The 27,654-nt window shown below is 39.4% G+C and overlaps 1 protein-coding gene across 12 annotated transcripts in view; it reads left to right on the plus strand.

Moving 5' to 3' along the window:
- LOC107270594 (cAMP-specific 3',5'-cyclic phosphodiesterase) overlaps positions 1-27,654 on the plus strand; it is a 222,580-nt gene that overhangs the window by 156,770 nt on the left and 38,156 nt on the right. For 7 of the 12 annotated variants that reach the window (XM_015745747.2, XM_015745745.2, XM_015745744.2 and 4 more), the window contains 5 exons: positions 5,938-6,126; positions 9,504-9,536; positions 10,602-10,622; positions 26,869-26,970; positions 27,473-27,537. In XM_015745747.2, the coding sequence (XP_015601233.1) occupies positions 5,938-6,126; positions 9,504-9,536; positions 10,602-10,622; positions 26,869-26,970; positions 27,473-27,537 (410 nt within the window). Of the gene's footprint in view, positions 1-2,411; positions 2,744-5,937; positions 6,127-9,503; positions 9,537-10,601; positions 10,623-14,299; positions 14,697-18,566; positions 19,116-26,868; positions 26,971-27,472; positions 27,538-27,654 lie in introns of those variants that run through there. The other 5 variants (XM_015745743.2, XM_025087950.1, XM_025087951.1 and 2 more) reach the window with 5 other exon arrangements.

A 27,654-nucleotide genomic window follows, 5' to 3' on the forward strand; every position in this document is an offset into this window, starting at 1 on the left:
CCCTTTTTTTTTTTTTTTTTTTTTTTTTATATAATTATTTCTGTCCTTCGGCTATGGTCGAAGGCTGCGGCTCTGGTACAGCCACTGATAATATCTAATCGTGATACGAGCTTCGTAACGCCGAATAATCGTCGACCAAGTGCAACGTTTTTCCTCGTGAAAATATTACGGGAGCGATTTTTCATATCTACGTGAATTTTCATTGCCTTTCGGGATGATTTATCGTTCGGCGATTCGATCGTTATTCAGTCATCTTATGCCCAGAACGACCAGCGTCCCCTATACGCAGACACGGTTTTTCTCAGGCTCAAATTTTATTTCACTCAGCCCCCTGACGTCGATGTTGTTCGACTAGCTATGGTTACGTATAAGCAACAGTCGTGGCCATGGCAGCAGTCAGTTCCCACCCGGCACGCGACCCATGAGCATCACCCATCATCGGAGAAGATAGCGACTGTCGCCAAACGCAGACTCTGTCAATCAGTGTGAATTAAAGTGACGTCAGCTTACATCCATCGGACGTGTTCGGCGTTCAGAGTGCATTGCCTGAATTTTATTTTTGATGCACGGTGAAAAAGTTTCGGGAAAAAAATGGAAATTTGCCTTGTTGCTCTTTAAAAGAATATACAAGATTTTTTTTATTAAGAAACAGTATTTTTTTATGTTTGAAAAATTTTGTATCGAGTTCCTTAACTTTTGATCCATCTTATCGTGACATTTATATGTCTTGGTAATACGATATTTCCTATATGTCGTACAATTTTACCGTTCGATTGGTCGTGATAATATTGATTAATAGTAGCTGTCAGTAATACAGGGATTTCACGAACGTCCTTGTTTACCTGTACTATTTATATTACCTGTTGAAGCGACAGTTTGTCTTATTACAATCGACAATCTGCTTTATCGATCGGGATACTCGAGTCAATAAGTTTTCTCAGGTACAGTCGATATAATTAATAATCCTTTCACTCGGTAATCGCTGGTCAGTTAATTTACCTAGACTTTTTACAAAAGGTCAATTTCTCAATTTACCTAATGTTCCTTTTTATTCGACGCCTTTGAATAATGCTCACCTGTAATAACTAACTGGAACAGTATACAAGTATGCGAATCACTATCAACCGTTATCACGACCATTTTTCGAAACACCAGCCTGGCTTGGATTTTATTTCCTGACTCCGTCCACGGAAAGAGACAGTGCTTGTGCAGTTGTGGAAATTAGAAAGCGAAAAAAATAACGATACTTACTGCCAATGTCCAATGGGTACAGTCTCAACATAAATGTAGTGCACTTAAAGCAGGTGGGGCATCCAGATAGTTAATTACTCATGGACAGTAATCAGAGCCCCGATCCTTTGTGTTAGCACTGTACATTAATTGGTTTTCTCTTAACTGTGTATATATATATATATTTTTTTTTCGTTATCCTTCAAAACGCAATCATACAAAATTACATCAGTACCCCGTTTACACAGCTTACAAACGACCCACAGTTAATCGCGAGTTCGCGATCCTCGTTTAGTCAACGTTACGTCCACACAGAAGTCCCCGTTGATTCGCAAAGTCTTCGCGTTTTCCTTGACGAGCAAGTTCATTCGCTTTGGCTCTTCGGGCGACCATCTTTCCGAGAGTTTGTTACCTTTGACTTTGGCCACACTCGGAACTTTATTTACACGGGTAGAAAACCGTGGAGGGTCTTGGGGAGGCCAGTCGTGACTTCACTCCGGGCTATCAGATTTACTTGAACCTCATTAATTATTTAGTATGAGTAGGAACGAAGTTATGATAATGTACCGGGTGTTTCGTAATTGACTTTTATAATTATCAGGGAGTTGCCTGTTTTTTCATTGACGCTCTTATCACTTCTATTTCTATTTGCACGGACAAGCTGAGATGTGCCTGTTTACGTGACTGTGTGTCTAAGATTTAAAAATAAATATAAGAAAAACGTCGCGCAGTGCTTCGCAAATAAATAGTCAGTGAAACGAACGTGACTTAATAACGTGAACGTGACGATCGATGATAGGAATCATTTACCGAAGTGTCAAGTGTCTCTTACCCTCCGAGTAATTACTGGAAAATGCCATGTGAGGAGATAGCAGGGACACGAGAGCAGGTGATAACGCGAAGCGATGGCTTTGATGCGGTATCTGGCAAAAACAATCAGGATAAAGAGACATTAAATTGTTTACACTCGTCATACGTTCACATAGTCGATTGACTTTTTTGGTGTGGAGTGACCCTTTTCTTTAAATCAATATTCCCACGGAACAGTTATTCAGTCGAAGACTGACTTTTGTGCAAAACGTATATAGGACTAACACACCGAGTGGAAGAATCGTGGGAGTTACGTGAGTTACGTATTTTTATTATACAAGGGTCAATCGGTGTTGGTTGAACTTTGACACTGCGAATTTCTCTTTTTATCGGAATCATTTGGGACTGGCATATCTGCATCACGCATAGGGTGAACGTAATAATAATTATTGAACTCACGGAGTATGCTCGTAAAAGGGCATCGGTCCGATTAGCACTGTCTCTCGGGAAATCGTGAAAGAGTTGACAGCATGAACGATTACGTTGGCTGGGAGACCCACGATGGTCCTTCGAAGATGGCACGAAGGGATTCTGGCACCATGAAGGTCACTCTGCCCGTGACTTCCTTCAGGAGGCACAGTGGATGCGTCTCGACGCTAATCAGGAACAAGCAGCATCCGAGACTACTCTACTTTGCTATGCCGTAAGTTTTCGTGAAATTTCGAATCACGAGAGGCTCGTATGAGCTGATTTGAAATTTATTAAGGTGTAATTTTTTTAATTTCCAACTATTTTTCGACAAATTATACATTGCGTCGATTATGGTAGACGTTTTCAATGTGTCTCAAAGGAGACATACCTGTCACGTATATAACTGTATCGCGCTTGATTAACACAATCATCACAGTGTTTGTCTCGGAGGTGCTTATGACGTCAATAACATACAGTAGTCAATAACTATGTAAACTGTAACTATAACCTACTACTTTCCGTGCTCCATTTCGCTTGTATCCTATTTTTCGTATATATATATACACACGTCAGCAGTAATCGTAGATCCACCCGTATGGGTATACCTATCGAAAATTAATGTGACGTATACCATTAATGGTTATTTCAGTGTTTCCAATGTTACCAACAATTTGTCCCGTCAAGACGACACACTGGGAAGGACCAGTACCGTAATTTTTAATTGAAATTACTTTGGAGTTTACGCAATTAAATAATCAATTTTCAAAATTCACGATCGATTCTTCGTGAAAATTCAACGACGTGTACGTAAGTGACATTTAGGATGGCGTAAAACGTCTTTTTATTATACATTGGGTCTTAATGTTACACACGCGCATGCGTACCATCCGTGATCGTAGAAATGCGCATGCACTTGAGTTTGCCAGGAAAATCACGTATATTCGGAAAATTTACCTTTCATAATCGTCAAAGGATATCGAGAGTCCCTTCGCATACGTTACGCGCGGAATGTATGATTCGCGATAATTTCTACGTGAACGGATATTGCATAGTTTCATGAAATTGATGCATGGTCCATGGATTTTCCGATGTGCGCGAAAAGGTGTTCCGTAATTTATTAGGGTTCGAGGATTACTTTGCAATTTATTACAGTTAATTTTCAGTGTTTCATATGACGTAATGCGATCCTTCTATCATCCTTCTTACATCGGACGTACAAATTTTAATTATATGCTTCACTCGATTTTCTGATATATACATAAAATCAGTTTTTTTATTAATCGAATTTTTTTACTATATATATATATATCGCAGGTGATATAATTATTTTTCTCGAGAGAAAAACAATCATATATCTATATAAAAAAAAAAAAAAAAAAAAAAAAAAAAAAATCAAATTCCTTCAATTAAGATTAGCAATCAGTAAGCGTCATGACATTAACAAGAAGCTGATGACAATTGCCTCGGAATAAATGAAAAAATCCCACGATCCTACGTAAAGCGCATGGCCGATCCGTAATTAACGTAATTGCTTAAACGTTCATAAAATTGCATATTTAATTTCGAACCTGTTCGACGTTCGATAATAAATTTCTAAAATGCCTACAGTTATAGGCCTCTCGAAATGCCCAAGCAAAGTACATATACGCCGAATCGTTTATCGTATTCCTTGATAATAATCTCCTCGAGTCCAGTCGAGTCGGTCCATTTCAGCAGCGAAGATAACAATCTGGTAATTAAACGCTGATTAGTATACTTAAGCGACGTCCCGTTTGCGATTTTTTTTTCCCCTACAGCCTATACAATCAATATCGGCAGATAAGCTTGTAACCTATCGATACAATTAGACATGACGTAACAAGCACATATATGTATTTTGATTTAAAAAAAAAAAAAAAAAAAAAGATAATTTCACCAAGTACACATATCAAGCAAGGCTCCTGATATCGCTTCCGTACGCGATAGCTGATAGGTCTGATGATAGGAAATTCTTGCACGTCAAAATTGTAGCTACGGTCCAATCCAAGTGATACCATCGTCTCAATGATAAATATATGTATATATATGTATATTATAAAAGATATATATATATATATATCATAAAAAATAAAATACACAATAATGTTATCTAATCGTTTCTTTTTTGTTCTTTTTTTATGTCAATAATAACGATACACGATTAAAAGTTGCGTCTAGCATTATTGTGCAATTCTCTTTGCAGCAGAGATAAGCAATAAATTTTAATCCACTCGTAATCGCTCGTAGTACGTTTAACCACTGAATAATTCCTCCTCCGCATCCACGCAGTCGACAATGAACCATTAAAGGTTGAATGGCAAGGCTAGAGGATTAATTGCGGCTTATGTAATCGCAACGTAATCGCGTACGCGAGCTCCGTCCGGAAGAAACAACGTGTCAGGCATTGTACGAAGCATAGCGTACACGTATCGGTTGTGTTAGCTGACTGTATATTATATATACATATATATAAGGATTGCTTTCACGGGTATAAAAAAATCCCGCTCGTAACAACTCGCATCCTGAAACTGGACACCAGGCAGAATGAAAAAGGGGCTTGTCCGTTTTTCTCTGTATACCTCAACTGAAGTTGGCCGGTATCGCGTCTCTGCGGCCAACTTCAAAGTGTCACGCCGATCTTTCGGTAAGCTTGGTAATCAAACTGGATTCGCCGACCGTGTCAACAAACGTCGAACAGATACGCTATATAGGTTATTAGGGTGACTCATGCTGTATATCTAATAGACCCCATTGACGTAACAATGCATTTACGAGACATATGTGCAAAAATTTTTGGTCATCCTTTTTTTTATCGACGTATACACACACGAATTGGATTCCACCTATATTTCAATCAGCGGTTAGGTTTTTCATTATCGATAACGCGAAAACAGATGTCCGATAGAACCAGGCAGATGGGTCGGTTCGTGACAAAGGGTCTGTTGCCGAAAGGTCGACTTTCGGTCGCCGTTCGATGATACTGACTTAACGGTTGATTCTATTCTTGTTTTTTTTTTTATCTCGGCCAGTGACGTTTCTATCCCGGGATTGATTCTGTTGACGGCTCTGGGTTACTATCAGAAATAGACTGGTCGAGGGTGAACCATTTTTTTGGAATTCTTAGTTATGATGTTTTTGGACTTTAACTATCTTGCCATTCTATTTTAGAAAGTTTTAATAATATTTAGACGGAGTATGCTCGGGCTCAAAGGCTTCTTGGCTATTTGAAGCTAATTATGGATTATTATTTTGAAAAGTTTTTTTTAATAACGTCACTACTTGAACCGCCTCGTAAACCGATTCCAACGCGATATACTTTTTTTACAGGAGATATCGAAAATTTTTGCCAAGTTTCCATTGTGTTTCCATTGCTTTTGGTTAACGAGCTTCGCTCATTTATTTTTTCAGTTTCGACGTGGAGAATGGCGCCTCGACGCTGGACGGCGGCGCGGGGGGCGGTGGCGGCGCTTCGCCGAGCGCCGGTCTCGTACTACAAACTCTACCCCAGAGACGAGAGAGCTTCCTCTACCGAAGCGACAGCGATTTCGAAATGTCGCCGAAATCAATGTCGCGAAACAGTTCCATCGCTAGCGAGAGGTAAGCTCGTATGTTGATATTGCATGATTTAAAAAAAAAATTGTTTATCGATTAGCTCGATTGACACATGTCAAATTGAGGGTTTGAGATATCTGATGTGATGGACCGCACAATGGACGAGAAATTTTTTTTTCTTTTCGTTAAATTTCTTAGGGTACCTTCTGTCTAATTATATGAGCCGTAATGACGTGATAACGTAACGTAATCGACGTCTTTGAGAAGCTAGTAAAGCATTTTTGTTACTTAGGTATCTAACAAAAATTATTGAACCTAAGGATTAGTATATTTACGGTTTCTGGGAAAAGTGCAAGCTCACGTTGGTCATATGTCTCAGTTTGACGTGTTACGACGTTTAATTTTTTGAATTTTTATTCTGCTCCTAATAATGCCCCCCTTATACCTCGTACATTGTGCCGGTCGGTAATGAAGAAGTTGAAAAAACTTTTTCAAAAAAAAAAAAAGCATCGTCCTTTGGTCCAGCTTCGTGTCACTGCACCGCACGAAAAATTTGTGCCTAGTAATATTCGTTGCGTATAAATTGGACTTTGGTAATATCTATCAATTGGCTCGTTTTCATGCGCATTTCAAAAATATAAATATCCACATTCTATTAAAGCTAATTTAAATTATGTATTATGTCTTGGGATTATGAGTCGCGAGTAGACAGTGATTTTCGTGTTATAAAAAAATCGTTAAATAACATGCTACGTAAATATATGATTATAATTATCAGAGTAATTTATTGTTTTTAAACAGTATTAAATATAGCTGCAGATGTAACCGTGCATTATAATGCATCTCTACAAATTTTATGCAGTAGATGATACGTGTTATAAAAGTATAAAGAGAACCATTAGATTCAGAGAACGGTCAAAATTACATTGAATAATAATTATTTTTACAGAATCGATCTACAAAAAAATTCATTCTCCATGGCAGTAATGAACTGAGCTACTCTGGATAAAGTAGAGAATCTCCTGGCTAAGTCGGACATCGTAATGCCTGTTTCAGTTTTTAGCTCGGGAAAATTCGTCAGATTGTCAGTGTAGTCGGTAAGGTAACTTACCGACCGAATCATTACGGCGACTACGACTTATCCACTGTCGGCACAGAATCTGTCGGTAAAACAGTTTAAAAACCCTACCGTATCGTCGGTAAGGTAGTGCCCTCGCTGTTAAATACTAGATAATCGAGTGACTCTATTTTCACGCGTAGATAAACTATGTATCTAAGTTCGGTACAGGTAGGTGGTTAAATACAGAATAATATATGAGCTCTATTAATGACGCAGTTGTTTTTCATACCTGCTTCGGCAAAACAACGAGAATCAAACAAAGGCGTAGCTTTTTGTGCTTTTTATGAGCCTTCGTTAGCAGCCAGTGAATAACATTTTAAAAGGTTTAATCTCATGTATCAAGCGTCACGAGCAGTGGCGCTGAAAGACTTTTCGTAAAGGAGAGTCAATACCTACGGCAATGAAATTAACTGCTCGAACTCTTGAAAAATGTCTTCACGCTCAAATCGGCTGGAGGAATTTCTAATTATAAACGCTCGTTGTTCGATCGGTGCAATTTCGTTCCGCCTTTCCCAGCTTCGAAGTCGTCTCTAGTGACGTCACTATCGACCTAGCACGTCACGATGCGATTCCAGGTTAACCTTGATAGCTCGTACTCGACGAGCGGCCGGTAACTTCAACCAAGACTTGTCTGTCTGGCTGACTGCCATTCCTCGATTTTCTACCGGGGCTCAGATTTCGCATTCAGCCGCGTTCACAGTCCGTAACGAACCTATTGAAAGAAATGACTCGAAATTGTCAACTCTGATTATTCGATGGAATTATGACATTCAGCAATTGTAATATCTAGGTCAAATATATTTTTCTCCTATTTTTCTTTTTTCTCGGTATTTCTCTATGTTCTTATAACTAGATACGCATTTCAAGTAAATGACAAAGTCGACATTTTTTGTCGCGCCCAATTAGTCTGGCGACAGGATAGTGATTTCGTCCACGTAGATTTTCAAACAATTTTTATGCGAATCCTCTAATTTAACCCTTTTAGTGCCGGACGACGATATATCGTTGCGTATGCGATGGCACCTTATTCTTCGCATCGCGAGAAAGCTCTATCACAAAATAAATGTTGAAATACAATTAGCATTACATTATTCTCTCTTTCGTCCGTAGTACTCTGTTTTTTGAATTATGTAATTATCATTGTTAGTTTGATTTTTATGACCTTTTTCCCAACTCGTAGTAAAATTCGTCAAATTCGTCCGGTTATTCTCGCATAGGCACCGGTTTTTCGCCCGGCACTAAAAGGGTTAAGGATATTATAGGTAGTCTCGCGAATTTTTTTTTTTTCGCAAAAGTCGGTTGAACTTATTTATATGTTCGGACAAACAATTACTTTATTCTTTGATTGTTTTTTTTTTTTCTCAAGCAAGGTTCATCATGTACCATGAACATTGCTATGCAACCAAAAACTGATACAGGTATTTGGTTAGTCGACCTTTGCCTAAATGAAAAAGCATTTTCATTATTACCATGGAGTTCGACGAAGTGTAATATACACTAATGTGCAATATGAATTCGTAACAAATCGTTTTTCTGATACTGAAGTAAAAGACAAATAATTTATGTACAGTGTACGACCATTCACTTCGAAGAGCGTGCTCGAGCAATTACATATGTACATAGTATATTTAATTTGAAAGAAACTTATATATATTCATCTTGCCGATTCTCCTTATCATTTCTTATCTGTAATATGTTATTCCTCTATTTCTACCGTTCTCTGTGTGTAGTTATGAATTATCATAGCTTTTTGGTGGCGATGGTGCTTTTGACATAATTGTTATATACCCGTGTATCCTTCGTTAATCCTGTGTTAAAATGTCCACATACTTGTGAGGAACGACGAGTGAAGGGTGCAGTAACGTGATGGTTTTTGTTACTATGAAAAATTTGCAAAATTACGGAAGATCCGTTATCGTGGAAATTTCGTTTCCAAATGTTCCCGTTCTCTTGACTCACGGTCGTAAAAACTTGTCGGATTATAAAAGTTAATTTCGATTTAATTAACTTCTGTATTTTCATCGAGTTTAACCGACCCGAAATACAGCGTCTACGCCTTAAAGCCATTTTTCAACGAGTCTCCTCGGGCGTCCGACGTTAAATTCAAATTCGTATAATAAATTTCGAAAGTACACAGTGACGAATAAACGGAATTTAAAAAAAAATTTTTCTTTTATAACTTTCACAAGTAATCGTTTAAACAATCCTTATCGTTATTCCACGTTTCCGCCTTACTGCGCTTTTCCTAGCGATATCGGGTGCGGGATGTGATAACGTCACATGTGTCATCCTTGGGTTGCAGGTTCAAAGAGACAGAGCCGCCTGTCGAGCGAGCGTATGTACTCTTTACATCCTATTTTATGACCTCTGAATTTTTTTATTCTACTTTTTCGTTTTTACTTCTATAGTTTTTTTTCTTCTTAATTTCACAATTTATCCACTAAACACTACGTTCCTTAATTATAATCACCCTGAATACCACATTGTACGATAATCTTTGACTTGTATCATATACACCAAGCTAACCTAACCTAACACGTGCTCTATTCGTTCGTTTATCCATATTGTTGTGCATGATGGTTTTCCTTGTGATTCTGAAGTCTTTCTCGTGCCAAAAATCTCTCTTTCTCCCTTTAGCCACTTCCCAGCTTCTGCCTTTGTACCCAGTCAGTTGTACGTCGATTCTTTATTTTTGGCATGAATGTCCACCGCTACGCCAATCTCGTCCCAACGTATAAGAATATCTCGGGTACATTGAATTTTGCACAATTTTCTGGCTCCGAACGAGAGATCTTTGGCTGGCATAATTGCGCTTGCAAATGCATCACGTTTCGCCAATACCAACCAAACGCTTATTACGTCACTCATTGTATACTATATCGCATCCTTTTTTTTTTTTTTTCAAATTAACGTCAAATTCGTTCAAGGACACTGCATCCATCCAAAATGGCCTGGTCGATCTGTTTCTTTTTTAACTTTAATCAACGTATGTAGGATTTTTGATAATTAAGTAATTTGTAACGATTACACATGCCTTGCCTACGCATCGGTTGCTCGAAAGTCAAAGTTGCTCCTTATAGAGATACTTGAAATATATACTTTGGATTTTGAACTTGTATTTTTTTTTTTTTTTTTTACGATAACACTTCTTTTCGTTATCTGCTTCGTTATTGCAGGATTTTTTTTTTCATTGTACAAAATTTTGCTTACGCTTTGCAGCGACGCGAGTGTGATAACGCAATTTTTTTGTTTTATTCGATATATTCACAACTTGGACGCTCGATATTTTTACGTCTATTGACTCGATGACGAAATTGTGTTCATCTCGAGGGATGTGTATTCTTACAGCATGTCGAAAATATTGGAACTTTGTCGAATAAAGATGAATTGTTATTTTCAGGATATTTACCGATCAGTACAGGTAAGTCCTTTAATTACGTATATACGTGAATGCCGCAACATATCGTTACAAGATTGGTACGTCTTTTGATAAATTTTTGTTTTCATGCCTTGTAGTATTATATATATAGCGATCGTTAGTGTGACGTCAGTAGTACCAGAGGGTGGTGGTCGGTTTTTGGGAATTTTCGTTGACCTTAACATTTATTATATGCGTGGCTACTGATAAAATAATCATAATGGCAATCCCATGAGCAGGCACTATTTACTCATGGCAATTGAATTGAGATCGCGATAAAAAATTGTCGTCGCGTCTGCTTGTCAAAATTCACCCACGTCCCCCTTGAACTTCGAGACAAACGTCCTACGCGCCGAGAGTGAAAGTATTTTGAAGATTTCGCAAAAAATTTATTCATTCGATGGCGAACTTACGCTCGGAGAACATATCTGTCACGTAGCTAGCAGACGAGTCGCTTAACTCTTATAATTTCTCTTTAATGAAAATCTCGAGCAGTGATCTTCAGAGACGCAGTAGTTTGACGTGATTTGTTTGATTTATCTGATAGGACTTATTTTTTGACGTTATAAAAAAAAATGTTCGATAACAATTAATATCGAATAACGATACTCGTCATTATTTCTCATTTTTTTTAACGCTGGCTGTAGAATTTTTATCGAAAATTTTGAAAATCTTTCAAACTCATTTATCTTCGCGGCCGATAACGTTTTGGTGATTGCATTCTTTCATGTATCTCTTCATAGTAAAACAAGTGCTTACGTTACACGAACAATTTCGCGCTTTACGTACTGCGATTAAGAACACGCGAGCTTCTCTGAAAAATCAATGTTTCCGTCTGCCAATTCCCACGTCTAGTCGCTAATTCGAGCATATCGAACCGAAATAATCGACGAATCCTGCTCTAGTCCGTTTAATGAATAAAATAGTACAAAATGAAACGTACTTCATTGTTGTTATTGCCTATATAGGTAGACATAAAAATATATACTCATTTCGCTACGTTTATACGAAAATACTTAATTACATATTTTCTAATTTTCTATCCACATAAGCAGCTATAACGATACGACAGACGTTCAAGATTTCGCTGAAAATTTCAATGATTTCGTCGAACGTTGAAAGTCACTTCGAATATCGAGAAAAATAATCAGTGGTCGTTCAAGTAATTTGAATTTACCTTCGGTCGACGGATGTCTTGGCTAATTAATCCGAGCCTAATTAAAGAATTAAAATAACTCGAAATAGCCCGAGGGAACTTTTTACGAAGGTATCGTGTCTCTCGAGATAGTCCATACAATTTTTTCAAACGATTCTCAGCACATTTTTCTGTAATTCTACTTGAGTTGCATCGAAGTCTAATACATTAATGTTCCCATACATAAATCTTTCACGTATCGATTGATAAGCGAGATCAACGTTTGAGTCGATACGTTCATCGACGAGCATTAAAAAAAAATTTTGATCCAAAACTGATCTATTGTACAGTATATTGTACAGGGCGTTTCAATAAAATTGTCGATACACAGTTTTTGGAGTATTCACCAAAAACACCCTGTACATTTGATGTTACGATCTGGCTCCGAGATAATGCCAAAAGTATTTGAACCTCGGTGACGTCACGAAGTGCAAAGTTTGAGTTCGCGACGACTGCAGATTCAATAAAGTCATGAGATTAGTTGCGTTAAACAAGTTGATTCGCACCTGTAGAAAATAATGGGAATTTACTTCTTTTCGCGAATCGCAGAGGGATTCGCGAACTGGAAAAAAGCTCATCGTCACAGTGTCGAATTACGTATGTATGTATTTGCGTAACACAATTTGTGTCACGTGCAATTTCTATTCGTAGCAATATTTTTCGAATTCTGCCGAAGGTTTTTTTTTTCATATACATAAGCACTATACTCAGTTGTTTGTGCTGGGTGTACTCACCGTGAAACCCAGTGAATACAGTGAATGTCATACGTATTTCTATGGCTTTCGTGTTAAACTAGATAAAAAGGCAGAATGTCATCCTATTTTTTGCGAAATATTTATTTTTAGTCGGAGTGAAAAATTTGCGCAAATACCTGTAGAACGTGATTTCGCGAAAATAACGTTTTTCCATGCAATGTAAAGTTATGAAATTTCCATGCTATTTCATAGGAGGTCATAACGGATTGCCGAACGCGCCAGTGGAAAGGGTCCGCGTATAGTCAGACTGGCGTCCACGCGAGAATAACTGGTCCCCTTTCGTTGTGAATCAACGATTTACGCTCTCACGAGCGTAATGCTTCGAAATTCTGGATCGTAATCAAGTTCTAGTAGAAAATCACATCCGAGCCGTTCCGACGCAACAAGGAACGACGATAACCGTGATGGAATCGTACAATTCGCGAACCTCAAATTCTATATCTCTGAGATCCCAGCAAATCCATTCCGTATAACCCAATAATACGTCTCTCCAATATACCCGACCGATTATCAGATTCTGATTCTTCGCTAGAACGGATATTGCATAGTGGCGTGCAATTTCTGCCACGCGTTTCTTACGGTTTTATGACCTTTCCTCGTTCCTCCTCGTTGTCCATGAGGCGGTGGGTGGAATTGCTTTATCGAGCTGCGGCACCCTGTGGCAGGTAATAAAATTCCAGTGGCCTTCCGGATTCCCACTTTTGCTCCCACCTACACGTTCGTAAGTGCATGCTCCGGTACCAGCCGCGGAATCTTTTATCCTGGTCCAGAGCAGAAGCTGAGATCAATCGATCGTCCCTGGCGTTTGGTTAGTATGAAAAAAAAAAATATCAAAATAACATCGCGTCATACCACCTACGTGATCATATTATCTTGGGATTAAAAGTTCATTCCCATATCAATCTTCGACACGAATCGAGAGCCAAAAGATTTGTCGAACTCGAAAATTGTCATATTTAAATATTCATCTGAAATTCATTGAAAACTTATGTAAATTCTATTCGACTCTAATACGGATCACGTACTTCGCGGTACAGTCATCCCAGCAAGTATAGCTCGTTGCAAGGCTTTCGGTGGTCTCTCGCATTGGCACGCTGTCGCGTGTCCCCGACGCAACTAGAATGCCTAGGACGAAGAAGCGTCAGTGTCGTCGAAGAGGAATTAGGGAACGATTAAGAGAGGGTAGAAGGATCAAAGTGATGCGAGAGAGACAGAACGAGATACGCCTACGTACGATCGAACGAAGCTGCTGGATTAGTGTGTTCGGTCTCTGGCTATATTTTCCCTCTGTGCTCTCTCTCTCTCTCTCTCTCTCTCTCTCTCTCTCTCTCTCTCCCTCTCTCTCTCTCTCTCTCTCACACTCACTCCCTCTCATCTCGTCACATACGTCATGCACGATCCTACTATATACGTATACAAATCCATCTACACGTATTTCTGTCCAACTCCCACGACCTACCCGCCCTATCGTCTCATCTCTCTCCTATCAGCCAGCTCGGAAAAGGACGAGACGCGCAGTCGTGAAGCGCAGGCTACCCGCGTAAATCGTGCCGCCAGCAGTCAGTGCCTTCGTTCCTCTCTGTTCCCGTCACTCTCGCACTCCCTCTACCGCCCTATACGACCCTCTCGCTTTCTCTCACTCTCTCTCTCTCTCTCTCTCTCTCTCTCTGTGACTCTACCCACCAGTTCTCTCCCTTCCAACAAGGCCTCTCCGAATCCCGCGAAAGCTGAGCACCCTGGCCAGTCCGAGAACGTGGCAAACACGACGCGCCGTTAACACACACGGCTACCTGCACCCTCGTACTGTTGCGTGCCGATTTTCGCGTACGGATAACCTCACGGCGACTACGTGAATTCAAGTTGGATTATCGAGTAGCACTTGTCGCGAATATCATTCTACGAGTGGTAACGCTCTGCTTTTGGGAAATTGTAAATTTCGCGAAGGCCGACTGATTTTTCTGCGAGGATCGACGGGATTGGTTTTTAATATTTTTTTTTATTCATCCTCGTACACGAAGCGTGGAAGATGATGTTGAGATTCGTTGAGCTCGTGGTTTTAGGAGTTGAACCCTATTTTGTATTTTTTTCTGGAAATTCGTAAGTCAATGCAACGGCGGACTGAGTTTGGTGAGTCTTCATTGGTAGGAGAAAAATTGTTTTTTCGCGTCACTGCGATTTTGCCTTTCCGTCGCGGGATTTGTATATATGCGACATTGAGATAGGTCAGTTGAGTGCTGTTCGCACGTGCCAGTGTCTGGATAACGTCGAATCACTTTCGAGGTGTAAAGATAAAAATACGAATTTTTGTTACGTAGACTCGTACCGAGTTTTCAATTGCATCGAAGATAAAGAAATGAGGAGTTTATCGCTGATAAGGATGCTGATTCTATCGCTTCGATATTCTCTTATCGATCTTAGGATTTGATATTATTCAACTTTTTACGTAAACATTGATACTTCTGTTTATGGTAATAGGCTCTTCATACTATTTTAAGATCAATATCCGGGGCTCGTTGATATTGAATCTGTAGCTCGGCCATTTTACCCACTCAATATTTAGTGTATACACCGGAAATACTTTTTCTTAGTCTGAAGTAATTTATTGCACTGTCAATATCGGTATTTACTGTATGGGCGTCTGCGGTTATAAAATACGATCCGATACGTACTCTGGCGATGAACTGTCTTTCGTCTATTACGATATCGTCAGCCACTACGTTCTGTTCTGTGACGTGTTCCTCGTGCGTTCTAAATTTAGAAAGCAGACGACAAGGCCGATCATTACAGTTTCTAGGGAAGTAGACCCATGGTCGGTTTTAAGGCTGAACCTTTTACCGGCTTCCCGTATATGCAGTTCTCGATCGGGTCTGATATACGATTTATCTTAAAACGGGATCAACCCTTAGGCCGACGTAACCGCGAAAGCCTCGAATCTGGATACAAAGCAAAAGGCAATGAAAGAGACGGGAAGATAAATCGAAGACCAAGAAAAGGATAGAAAAAGTGTCGCACGGAAAAATGGAGGGTATTGCGATTTTTCACGTAAATAATTCATGACGCAAAATTTAGGTAAATCAGTCGTAATACGGGACGACAGTTGGCGGAAGGTAGAAAGGGTGTAGATTGAATACTACGAAAGCGGTCTAAAAGCGGGAGAGGAAAGTTTTAAACTAAATTATTACTAAATGAGACAGTAGGCTAACTTGGGATGCTGGGAGTTGGTTTTTTTTTTTTTCGTGGACTTCAAAATTTTTTAAATTTTTCATAAAAAAGATATTTGTGACAATTTTGGTAGACCTTAATGGTAAAATCTTAGTTGCTCTGTGCGATGTGCTTTGAAGCACGCTAGTCTTTGGTTGGGTCGCCTGGCGGGTCGAAAGTAGTCAAAGAGTCGCACACGTGTTACTTTTTTTGTCGTCTGACTTTTTAACTTCAGCCCAACAAATTTGTAACTCTGTTTTTTCAATAATTGATCGATCCGCGGTTTGGTATTTGGCGGTCTGGCGATTACGCAAGTTCTGTTTAATTACGTCACAATCGAGTCGATCGATTTATCGATTGCGATTTTTTGGTCGTGTACGAACAATTATTCTAAATTACTATTCGCCACAGTATACTTGTTTTTCGAAAAAATTTAGAATTTGTTGTTTTACACCAATAACCGTAGTCTAGGTGAGATCATTTTAATCGTGATATTGTCCTCAATTTTTTTCCCATCTCACTCTTTCTTTTTCATTATCTTTTCCTACGGTAGCAACCCTTTTCATTAAAACTCTCGTTAATATTATTTTTCTGACTGCCAGTCTCCTAAAATTCCATGCCAATCTCCGAGCCAGCGATAGTCGTGTAATGAAAAAAACAAGAACTGCCTCAATAGGACTGATTGGAATTCCGTCAATGCCCCGCGTGATCAAATTTTGAATTTCCCAAAACCTGTTATATTGCGAATTCGCGAATTCGAGCGAAGCGTTATTAATTTGGGAAGGATCGTCAATAAGACTAACACGTTGTGCATTACTGCAGGGTTTATAATAAAGTAAAAAAAATTATATTCGTACTTCAAACACACAAGAGAGTTAAATATTTGACAATGATAGCTGCCAATTAGCAAGAACAAAGAACGAGCAAAACTACGGCCAATTAGAGTAACTAGATACGAAGATAGCGACTATCAAGTCAGTGGCTAGCGGGAACCAGCCTAATTGGTTTCATTTGGATAAGTTGCTACTTGTCCCACTTGCGGCTGGAACCAGGAGACCGTGATAAAATTCTACAGTATTGTTCTTACGGATAGCCGTCGCGCTGTGCTTCGTGTTTTTACTCGATCAACAAGGTTCATGCGGGAAAGGTTACGTTACGAGGAGTAAATTTTCTTTTCGTTGGAAACAGAAAATTGGATAATAAAAGGAAGCTTAATATTACAAATACCTCGTAAAATATTGTCAATCAAGTCGCTGTAACCAGACGTCATTTAACGACGGATTTTTCTCGTTTGCCGGGCCTCCGTGTGACTTTACATTCGCGTATTGTTCGCTGTACGTTTAAGTGGATTTAATGGAATCGAGATCAACCAAAGAAACTGTCGCGTTGTTTAATTTCCACGAAACTACCAATAACTGGATTGGGCTTTAAACGATTGTAAAAGTGTAAGAGCTCGTACCCGGTCGACCTGGTAATTTTAAAAGTACATTTTATGATTTCGTCGGATCGTTCGTTCGGTATCGGCAGCTTTTCTTAGGGATCGATAAGAACTGCTATAAAGCACCAGTGCTTTAAGTCGAAAGCTCAATAAAGCTATTCAGAGAAACTTGTATAGCTCTATAGAGTCTTAGGGATAACGAGGCATTGAGTTATCTTGAGTGGGGTTCACTGTTTACGTATTATTATTGTGACTTTCAAGTTCCAGTCGTCGAAATATTTCATACTGTTAATATATCGTAGAAAGGAAATAGGGTTTTTTACTTTAATAATAGAACCTTATTGTACTCTTGATTCAGCGAAGCTATCTTTTCGTGATTTTCTTGTTAAACCGTATACGTATATCTGTTATCTCGTCTGAAGCAAACGAATGTTAAGTACTTGGTAGCTGTATTAGGGAGACTTTAATTAATTAAACAGGAAATGGAGACTGAAATTTCAAAATTTCCCTGCTAGCGTTTCTCTTAAATCTTCACACTCGTAAAATTCTGTAAATTCATCATTGAACTTTTCGTTATTTTATCCCGAGAAATTTCATAACTGAAATCTTTACTCGCGCTTAATCCTGATCGGTATATCATGATCCTTCTCGATCCCTCGAGTATTCCAGCTAAAAAAAATATCCTTACTCATCCGTCAATCTTTTTTCTAAAAAAAAAAAAAATACCATAAAAACCCCCAAAAAATACTTTTCTCATTTAGTCTTACACAAAATTAATTTCCTTGAACTCTTCGAGCTAATATAATTTTCCCTCGCGTGTCCTTTACGTAGTATCAGAATTTTTTTAAAATTCCCATTTTTCCCGTAATTCCATTCAAATCAATATTTTTCAAAGATATTTCTCACGTATCCGAAGAATAACTATTTCATCTCATCCCAGTCACGTTCCTCGCGTAGGACCAAGAAAAAGATAAACTTTCAAAGCCGTACGTATATCCTGCTAGGACGATGATGAAGCATCCGATTATCCTGTAAATGACGCAACAACCGACGTCCAATATTCTAGCCTCGAAGGTAGACTTTACAATGTGACGTCATACCTGATTCCCATCAATCACCTACGGCCAACAAGTATACCTACCATATATCATATCCTTAACGAACAGATACTCATTCCTCGTACTCAGCCAGTATCATATTGATACGCGCGACAGCTTTCCCGACACGACTAATTACCATTATTATTTCTATATACCCGTCGATAAGCGATAATCACATTTAGTACATTTCGTTACGGAAAGGCAAAAAATCTCACCGAGAGACTTTTTTTCCAGTGACTAACGGTGTCGCTCTTACAGGCATAAATCGCGGCTGATCCTTAGACAAAGTTGAGAAGAAAAACTTTGCCGGTGGACATTGGCAAGTGTCATAGGACTGAGGTAGGGGCCTTGATCTAAAGCATCGTAGCTGCACGTACGTAGCTTGGGCGTTCACAAAGGACGACAATCGATTTACAATAAGTTCGAGGTTGAGTCTAGTGGCCGAGACAAGTGTACTCGACGAAAACCCCTCTCAAGTGCAGGACCAGCCACAAAGGCGAAAGGGTGGTCGTTGTTAGGCCAAATTCTAAAAGCGGTGCGATCATGTCCGGTAGCAAGATCACTTGATAGGATTTCTCGTGCAGTCATGTCGGGATCCAGCGGAGGATCAGTCGAGTCTACGAGTGTTATTGGGGGATTGAAAAGGTGCGGCGGAGGTATGAGTTCTCCTTCCCTCGGGGCTGGCGGCGTGACTTCCGGTACCGGAGGTCTACCCAGGACTCTCTCGACGTCTGCGCTCAGAGTACGACCTCCGAGAAGAGCGCTCTTCTGGGAACAATGCTTCGAGACACAGTCCAAGAGAGATTTGTAAGTTTTCTTTGAAAAATTATGTCTACGTGTTTACTCGACTTTCTTTTTTTAGAGCATTTCAGTGCGAGTGTTACTTCACCCTAATTTCGTCCAGAGTACCCTACCGTATACGTGGAATTGAATTGTGATTAATCAAACGGTCCTGTATTGCCTTGGGTCAATATTGCATTGTCTAGCTTCACCCTAATTCACCCAATTACTCGAGATGCGTCTAAGCATCCTCCTCGGTGGAGCAACGACATTGCCTGTATTGGGGATTATTATCCTACTGGATGGTCTCTGAACGAGATCGTTACCAGGTGTAATTCGAGTTTTGCTCCATTACGCCGGATTTGCTTTAAGATTCGGTGAGTGGGCGCGGTTCTCATTATCTCATGCTCGCTGCTAATTAAATTGTATACATAATTGTATAGAGGGTGGATGAGGCGAGAAATAGATGTAAAGAGGGAATATCGAGGAGTTGTCGAAGGGTTATATATGTAGCCAACGACAAAACGGCGATATCCCCTTTACCTTCAGCTCGAATCCTTGAGCCTTCTGTAGATAATCCTACTTGATAGCACTACCCAGCTATTCCATGAAAGTCCTAGTAGAAATACTTTAATACTTCGAAATCCTGACTGTGCCAGAGAATCTCGATGCTGATCCTTCTTAGATCTGATGATCTTCCAGTATCAGGACGTGCATTAGGAATCAGGAGTTGTGTTTAAAAAATATGTTTTTTTTTTTTTCTTACGTCGATAATTTTTCAAGTTTGAATTTCCCGCGCGACTCGCGGTGCATGCCCTCCTACATCCGAGAAAGCTGTATATTCCAATGGTTAATATTCTCTTGAATTTTTATAATTATTATTAATTTTGGCTCTAAGTTCACGTAACGATACAAGTCTAACCTCAAATCTATCTCGTTCTACGAGGTCATCGACGATTGCGCTACGCTACAGTCGCAGCAGCCATTCAATTTGGAAGCTCGCCACTGGTTCTTCAGTTTCGTTCCGGATCCTTGAAATTCTCGAAGCGCGCCATGTCAAATTGAATATTCTCCTCGTAGCGGTTCGACGAATCGGTCTGGCCTCGTTCTGAATTCGGGTAACGATTTAAATTCTTCGTTCCTCTAATCGTCATTTTGTGTATAAGTCCACCGGTGGCTATTACGTATAAATCGTCCGCTTCCACGGAGGATCGCACGTTATTGCTTTTTGAATGCGAAGACGAGGCGGGCTTTTCAAATTTGATTTGACGCTCCGATAGTCATGGCATAATGCGCAGAGATTTCACGCTGGCTCGTGGGACTTTGCTAGTAGAGATTTACGAAAAAGAAATATGTTTTTTTCTCTCTCTACTTGTACCCTACAAAACGTCTGTTCTTGGTAAGGAGTTTTTCCTTATCAAAGCTGAGTACCATTTATCACCTATAGAAATCCATTTACTGCCTTACTCATATTTCTACCCCGGACTATAGTCACTTGAGCTTATAAAATACTCAAGCTCCGCACACACGTTCTCCTGCTATGATTGAAACGCATCCTAATTTCGTTAATATTTCGTTGCTGCTTTGGACAGTTAAGCACCTACTATACACGTATGAATTTCAGGCTCTGCTTTAACGTTAGAACCAAAGTGCCCACAGCCTCCTGAACCCGTTTTACCTTGAAGCTCGATGCAAACTCGTGTAGGTCTTCGCGTGATCAACAACGATTCGCTTCTTAAGCGTTATTACGATCACGTAATATCATAGTTGCTTTTATAACTTTGAATTAATTTTATCATACGTATATACGTTGCTTTACCTATACTTATTGTCTTGATACCTTGTTATTGGTACACATTGCAAAAATCTCAGGGCTGAATCTCACCGGATCTAATTCTCGGCTTAGAATCCGTTGATCGCCCAAGGTTTCTCACATGGATGTTACGCGACGTGTGGATTTCCGATACTTTAAGGCTCGTCATTTTATTATCAACGCTCGCGCCCCAACGTGGTGATTTATTGGCGGTTGGTACGGCATCTGAATTTTTTCATTAAATATTATCTTTTTTTTTTTTGGCCGGGTCTATTTATACGTTGGGTTTACTTATCTTTGGTACTGGGGACTTATTCATTGGCTGAGTAGTTGGGGGAAGATGGTAATAAAAACATATGGGACACACCCCACTAAAATAATACATTGTCTTATCCGCCTACTTTTCCTCGTAGAGGGATGTTGTGATCCCTCGGTAATATTTCTTTCACGTAAACACTCGCCCTCGGTGTAACGCGTTTCCGGCATTATGTAAATGCACGATCAATACCGGCTAAATGAAAGTTTTCGTTTTAGCCTGATTCATTGGCATTTTTCATCGTTTTGTTATCCCGCAGTAAGACATCGAGACATTTTATATTGTTTTTGAGAACACTCGGTTTCTGTCTAATAGAGACTTTTTGAACGTGAATAACCTAAAGACGAGCATTCCTAGTGGAAAAATAGAAATGTCTACGAGCCTTACTCATCGTTGGCTACAAGTTAGATCTCAGGATCTATATAGCTTGGATCATTGGTTGCCAGCTTGATTCGCTGTGAAAGATGTATTATAATGAAAGAAATTTGTAATTTGCCAAAAATCGTTATTCGTTTATTTCATCAAAGTCAGTGTGCAAAAATTTTGTATAATCTTTTCTTTTATCTTCGATAGTAAATTTCGAAAACTTTTGTCTTCGCGGCCTAGACGTGGTTACCAGTCGTTAAGTTTCCATAACGGGTCGTTATTCGGATAGGGATGCTTGGAATACTGGATACGCTTCAGTCATAGGGGATACAAGATTTTTGTTTCTTTTTATATTTTGCTCCAAGGAACGTGAGTCTTTTGCTGACCCAGTTGAAACTTTACTGGAGCAGCAGAGGGTTTTCCCTCTGCGACCGAGCGAGCTTTGAGCGGGTGCAAATATTGATCGAGGAAACCAACCATTACAGTGACCAGTTGCTACCGGGTCCGATATAAAGAAACAATTCTGAATAAACGTAAGCTTTTCATCTGATGTATCGAACCAACATATACAGTAAAAACCTTTAATGCCTAAGGGACACTGATAATCCTCCCGTTAAACCACTTATATATATACTTGTTTTGAATCTGCGAAGGTTCAGCTGTTTTTCTACACGTTTGACAACTCCACGTCCATCCGGACTTTCTCTCTTTATCTTTGCTCTCCCTTCCCTTTATTTTATACACTTCTCTATTACCTGTAATATAGCAACCGAGCGCCAATATAAAATCTGTTATGGCGATTGACGAAAATTAATTTTGTTTTTCAATTACTCAAAAAGCTTTCATAAAAATCGCCAACTGTTAATACATGGCTAATCCGCAAAACAGACGATTCGCTTTGAACCTAACGATCGAGTTACCGATAATTTATCCACTTTTCGAGTAGCGTCGCGACGCCGCACCCCTGTGGTGCTGAGCGATTATTACCAGAGCGTCTGGGCGCCGCCATGCTCCGTCGCCAACCCAAGGTGCCTTTGTTGTGGTTGTGGGTTGCGGCTGGAGTAGCTCCTTCCTTTTTTTTTTTTTCGTTCGCCTTCATCTCGCCAATTTACGATGTTTACATTTCGGGCATTTTTCAAACGAACGATACGTTAAATCCCGTTTATCCAAAATTTGTTGTAATACGTCGAGGGATTTTGGAAAATTGTTAAATTTTTATGATACTCTCTTATCTTTTTTTTTTGCGTCACGTGATCAACATTCTATCGCGCGTTACTGTTATTTTTTGTACACCCTGTACATATTTCGCAATTAGTTAATAATGGAATTTTCAAATGAGATCAGTATTTCGCTAAAGGAATTACAATCGCGTTACTAACCTATCGATGTTACGATATCGAATCATTTCTACAGAGGGCATCGATAACCTTAAACTCGAAAGCTTGGGAATTGATATTTCCCGCTGAAAGTACCTACACTCGTGAATCCAGCGTTTCTCTTACACTGTAATCAATATCCTTCACTCCAATCAGTGGTTATCTAATTAATCAGTGAGTTATATCAGGAATATTTCTACGGAAGTTCAATCCGGGGATTCGAAGCGACCTCAGCGAACTTGAATCGGGAAAGGTCAATTTCCATATACCTGTCTTGAACTTTAACCTTTTCCCAGGGATTATCTACCTTCTCGACACTCGTGTACTCTTCGTACTGTACATAAACAATCCCCTGTACATTGCATGTATGTACTCCGCTCGTACGAACCCTGAATCAGCTAATTAATTCCAACTTTCCGTTCCCGTCGGTTTCAATGCTTCCAACGTTGGATTCGTGTCACTCCTTTGCACCGGATATGAATATATACACGGTGTATGTTAAAACTGCAAACATAAAACACGAATGATGTATTTTCATGAATCGTACATGGCAACGCATTTTCAATGGGATACGAATATTTATAACTTTTAGATTCAATTTTTTTTTGTAGTTTATAAATAAAAATTTTTCTATTGAACCTCTACAATTTTTCACATGCTATTTTAAGCTATACATATATGAAAAGGTACGATAATTTATCGTAGGTCTAACGAGTTATCAAGTATAACGCATATCTCCTATCCGGTATCTCATGTCTCTATGGTCGTGCATAATTTCGTGAATTCGCCCGATTAAATATTCTCGTTGGGCTGTACTATCTCTCTATAATTTTCAAAGCTTCTATTTTTGGATTTCTATAGTCAGACGCAGTGTTCAGCTATATGTACGTACACAGGCAGGAATTCATCTACGAGATATTTAATTTTACTTTAGACGACGCAGCGCGAATGAAAATACTATGTGGGTGGAAGACAGAAATATTGACTTGAACTTAAGCGCGTACAACTTTAGATGACGCACTACGTACACGTCGCGTCTACAGTGATGCCGTATGTGCTGGTATTTATATACCTGAGAGAAGGGTTATTCGAGCACGCGTAATTGGCAAAAGGTCACAGTTGTCTGCTACACCTTCAAACGTCTGAAGTCTCGGTGCGTTCGTTTGAATTGGCCTACGCGTCGGAGTATCAATCAAAATCGCGGTTAGAAAATTTCATCACTCGCATCCACCTTCGGGCGAACAGCTGAATTTCAGTCTGCAATCGAAGTCGTCGGTGGGGATGATTGATAATTTATAGATATATATGTATATATACATTTTTTAACTTCTCACAATTCTCTTTGGACCCAGCCTCCTCTGCCCTGTCCCCGTATCATCCCCCCACGCACATGGACCATTTAAGGGTTGAGTTTTAAACTTACAGAGTCTTCCTGGACAAATTGACGTTATCAGTGCACTCCTCGGGAGTTGCTGATACGACGAATTTCTAAGGGATGACCCTGGGCGCTTCTTATACGTCTCTCAGGCCACCCTTCAATTTTATGGAGCAAAAAAGGCCCTCGATCATTTCCTCCCTCGTATAAGCTCTATATATACTTTACTTACCCCTCGAGAATCGCTTTATCGGCCGACCTGAATTTCGCCACAGTCAATTCGGGATGCTGGAAGAGAAAAACGCCAAATCGTGAAACATGAATCTTTCAATTTATATAAGTGAAATTGACGATCTGTATTTTCGTTAATCTTCTATAACCCGGATAACACGTCCCTGGTGATTATCTTGTCGCTTTTTCGGCCCGAATACCAAATACCCTAATTTGCCCGGGGATGTAACTCATAATCGACCAATGTAGTGGGACTTTAATCTGCATTGATTTAGGACCCGAAAGTCTATTGTACAGGTTCTCATACTGCTCGGTCGGGACTTGAAAATTATAGACTGTATTATGTGGCGGCTTTACTGGTAAAAGCTTTCAGGAGGATCTTCTCTATTCTCCGAATGTAAATTATAGTATTTAATCGTAATCGGTGGCTTCTAATAATAACAGTCACAGCGGACACTCACGTCGTCTACGATATTTCACTTAGCTCGTCTCTATCTTACGGAGCTTCGCTACCGTTATTACCTCACGAATTTATAGGGTGTTTCCTTTTAACGTTTATTTTCACTGCGCTTAAGGACGTGGCTCTTAAGTATACGCGTATCCCGTCGGTTTATACTGTATCCGCGTTACCACGTCCTTCTATTCGCTCTCTCTCTCTCTCTCCATCATTGCGTATCTTCTCGTCTCACTTTCACGGCAGCATTATGCAGCTGTAAAGTTTGATGAAACTTCTCGCCGTTAATCGCAATCTTTTCTTTCGACCTCGTTGTCGTCTAACCAGACGCAGCGAAGATTACATTTCCCAGGAAGCCGAACGAGCCGACGATAGAAATTTTTTACTTTATAGATTTTTATTACGAGATCCTTCTGGTTTTACAAAGATCGTCGTGCCTTCGTATCTTGATGGTTTCTCGTTTGGAGAAATTTCGTGGTTTCTGTAGTGAGATTAAATGAATTACACTTGGCATTCAGATTGGATGCTGGGATAAGAGATTGAGTTTGATAATTTTTTTTTTAATGAATTTTCGATGCTGCATGTACAGGCGTCTGGAAGATTTGTCGAATGAAACTGCCTGTATGTGTCTGTAATATTTATTTGACAAAGGAACTTTTTTATCCTTGGATGTAAATAGTCTGGTGGTGGTGTTTCGATTTTTCGTGAAAAATGCATAAGGTGAATGCACTTTTTACGTGGTATGTGCTTGGAATTGAAAAGTGGTGTAGAGATACGTTGCAATTTTTGATTTCAATGGAAGCCAAGAGACTGGAAATTGGGATGTGCTAAGCGATCGGTCTTTTGTAATTCGATTGCGTACGTGAGAAAGAAACTTTTGAAGGATCTCAAAGGAAAGTCCTGAATCACGAAGGTTCTCTCGCCATTTCCAATAAAACCTGGCGCAGTCGAGGAATCCACTTTAAAACACAAAACGTATTCTTAAACGTATTTCCTTCTGAAAAGATGTCGCCTTTATTCGGGGCTACATTGAGATTCCGACACGAAATAACCTTTTTTCTTTTTTTGCGAAATTGAACATTCGCACGATATCAATGACGATACGAGAAAGTGAAAGTGGTAGATGTAATTATGTATATATGATAACTGCATTTTGACATTTTTTTAAAATTTATTTTAAATTTCATTCGAGTGCAAACATCGCACGTCCATTAAATGTGAGTGTTCTTCGAAAGCTAAAAAAAAATCAAATTTGAAAGTTTTATCGAAAAATTTATCGATACCCAATCACCATCCAGTTATGTACTAATATACGTAAAACGAAATTCTTGGATCTGCCATATAAAAATCAGCATCGAACATTGCTTCGTTTCACTTGAAAATTCTTATCTGCCAATTTTCGCGAAAATATTTGCGAATCACTTTGTTCCCCATTTTACATTTCCCCGCACGTAGCATTCGTCGAGGAATGTCACGAGCGTCTCTTTAATATTCTGGGAATCAGCTGAATCGCGCTCAGTGAGACTTGCAAAATTCCGAATGCAAATATATGTAGCCGAGCTGCGACATCGGTTTCGAGGGGACTTATTTACTTCTCATATGCTAACTAGATGGCCCCTCAAATTGAAAAATGATCTCGCGGACCCAACTGTATATCCTATTATTGGCGATTTAATCGTGAGTCTTATTTCGCGTGAAAACACTTGTATCGATATGATGTGGCTATATACATGCATGACGATAGAGCAGCTTTTGCAAATAGACAATGACGCTACAGCCAATCGGTAAAACGATTGATATACATTCTTCGACTTTGTTGATTAATATTTCTTTATTTTTTCATTTACAGCCATGGCGAGGATCTCATTGTTACACCCTTCGCACAGATACTTGCTTCTCTGCGCTCCGTCAGAAACAACTTCCTGTCGCTCACCAATGTGCCGACCAATAAGTAAGTTCATTTCATTACTTAACATCACTCTGTCTCAAAATTGATTGATCGTGCGATCTGTGGATACTGAAATTATTCTCTCTCTCTCTCTCTCTCTCTCTCTCTCTCTCTCTCTCTCTCTCTCTCTCTCTCTCTCTCTCTCGCGCGCGCGCGCGCGCGCGCGCACACTCACACGAATTATACATCCCCTCTTGGGAATTACAATCAGCAGGAGGTAATTTCGGATATTGCTTTTTTTTTTTAACTTAATCCCAACACTATAGATTGTAGGTATACGTGAACTTTCTATTACGGTCTCTGTCGACTTTATTCACGTTAACGCAGTTGGGAACTATAAACTGAAAATGCGATTGTTTCCATTAAATTACGAACTTTGACCATCATTATACAAAAACACGTGTGTGTACTCCGTATGTTAAGAGTTAGTCAAAAGTCACGTCTGGGTACACCTGCCTCTAATTCGAAGCACTGCATTTGCCTTAATTATGAAAATTGTTTGCAGGTCGCGTAGGAGTAGCGCCGCCCAGGGAAGCAGTACGCCCCAACCGAGGATCCTGGCACCAGGAGGTACTGATTCAATATAATAATTAGCGATGAAGTTAAAAGATCATTATTTTATTTTTTCTCTTTTTTGGTAACAAGTATTTTTTTTTGAACATTTTTTTAAAATTCACATTTTTATTT

The sequence above is a fragment of the Cephus cinctus genome, unplaced genomic scaffold (assembly GCF_000341935.2).
Source record: "Cephus cinctus unplaced genomic scaffold, Ccin1 Ccin1_scaffold0805, whole genome shotgun sequence".
Classification (NCBI taxonomy): domain Eukaryota; kingdom Metazoa; phylum Arthropoda; class Insecta; order Hymenoptera; family Cephidae; genus Cephus; species Cephus cinctus.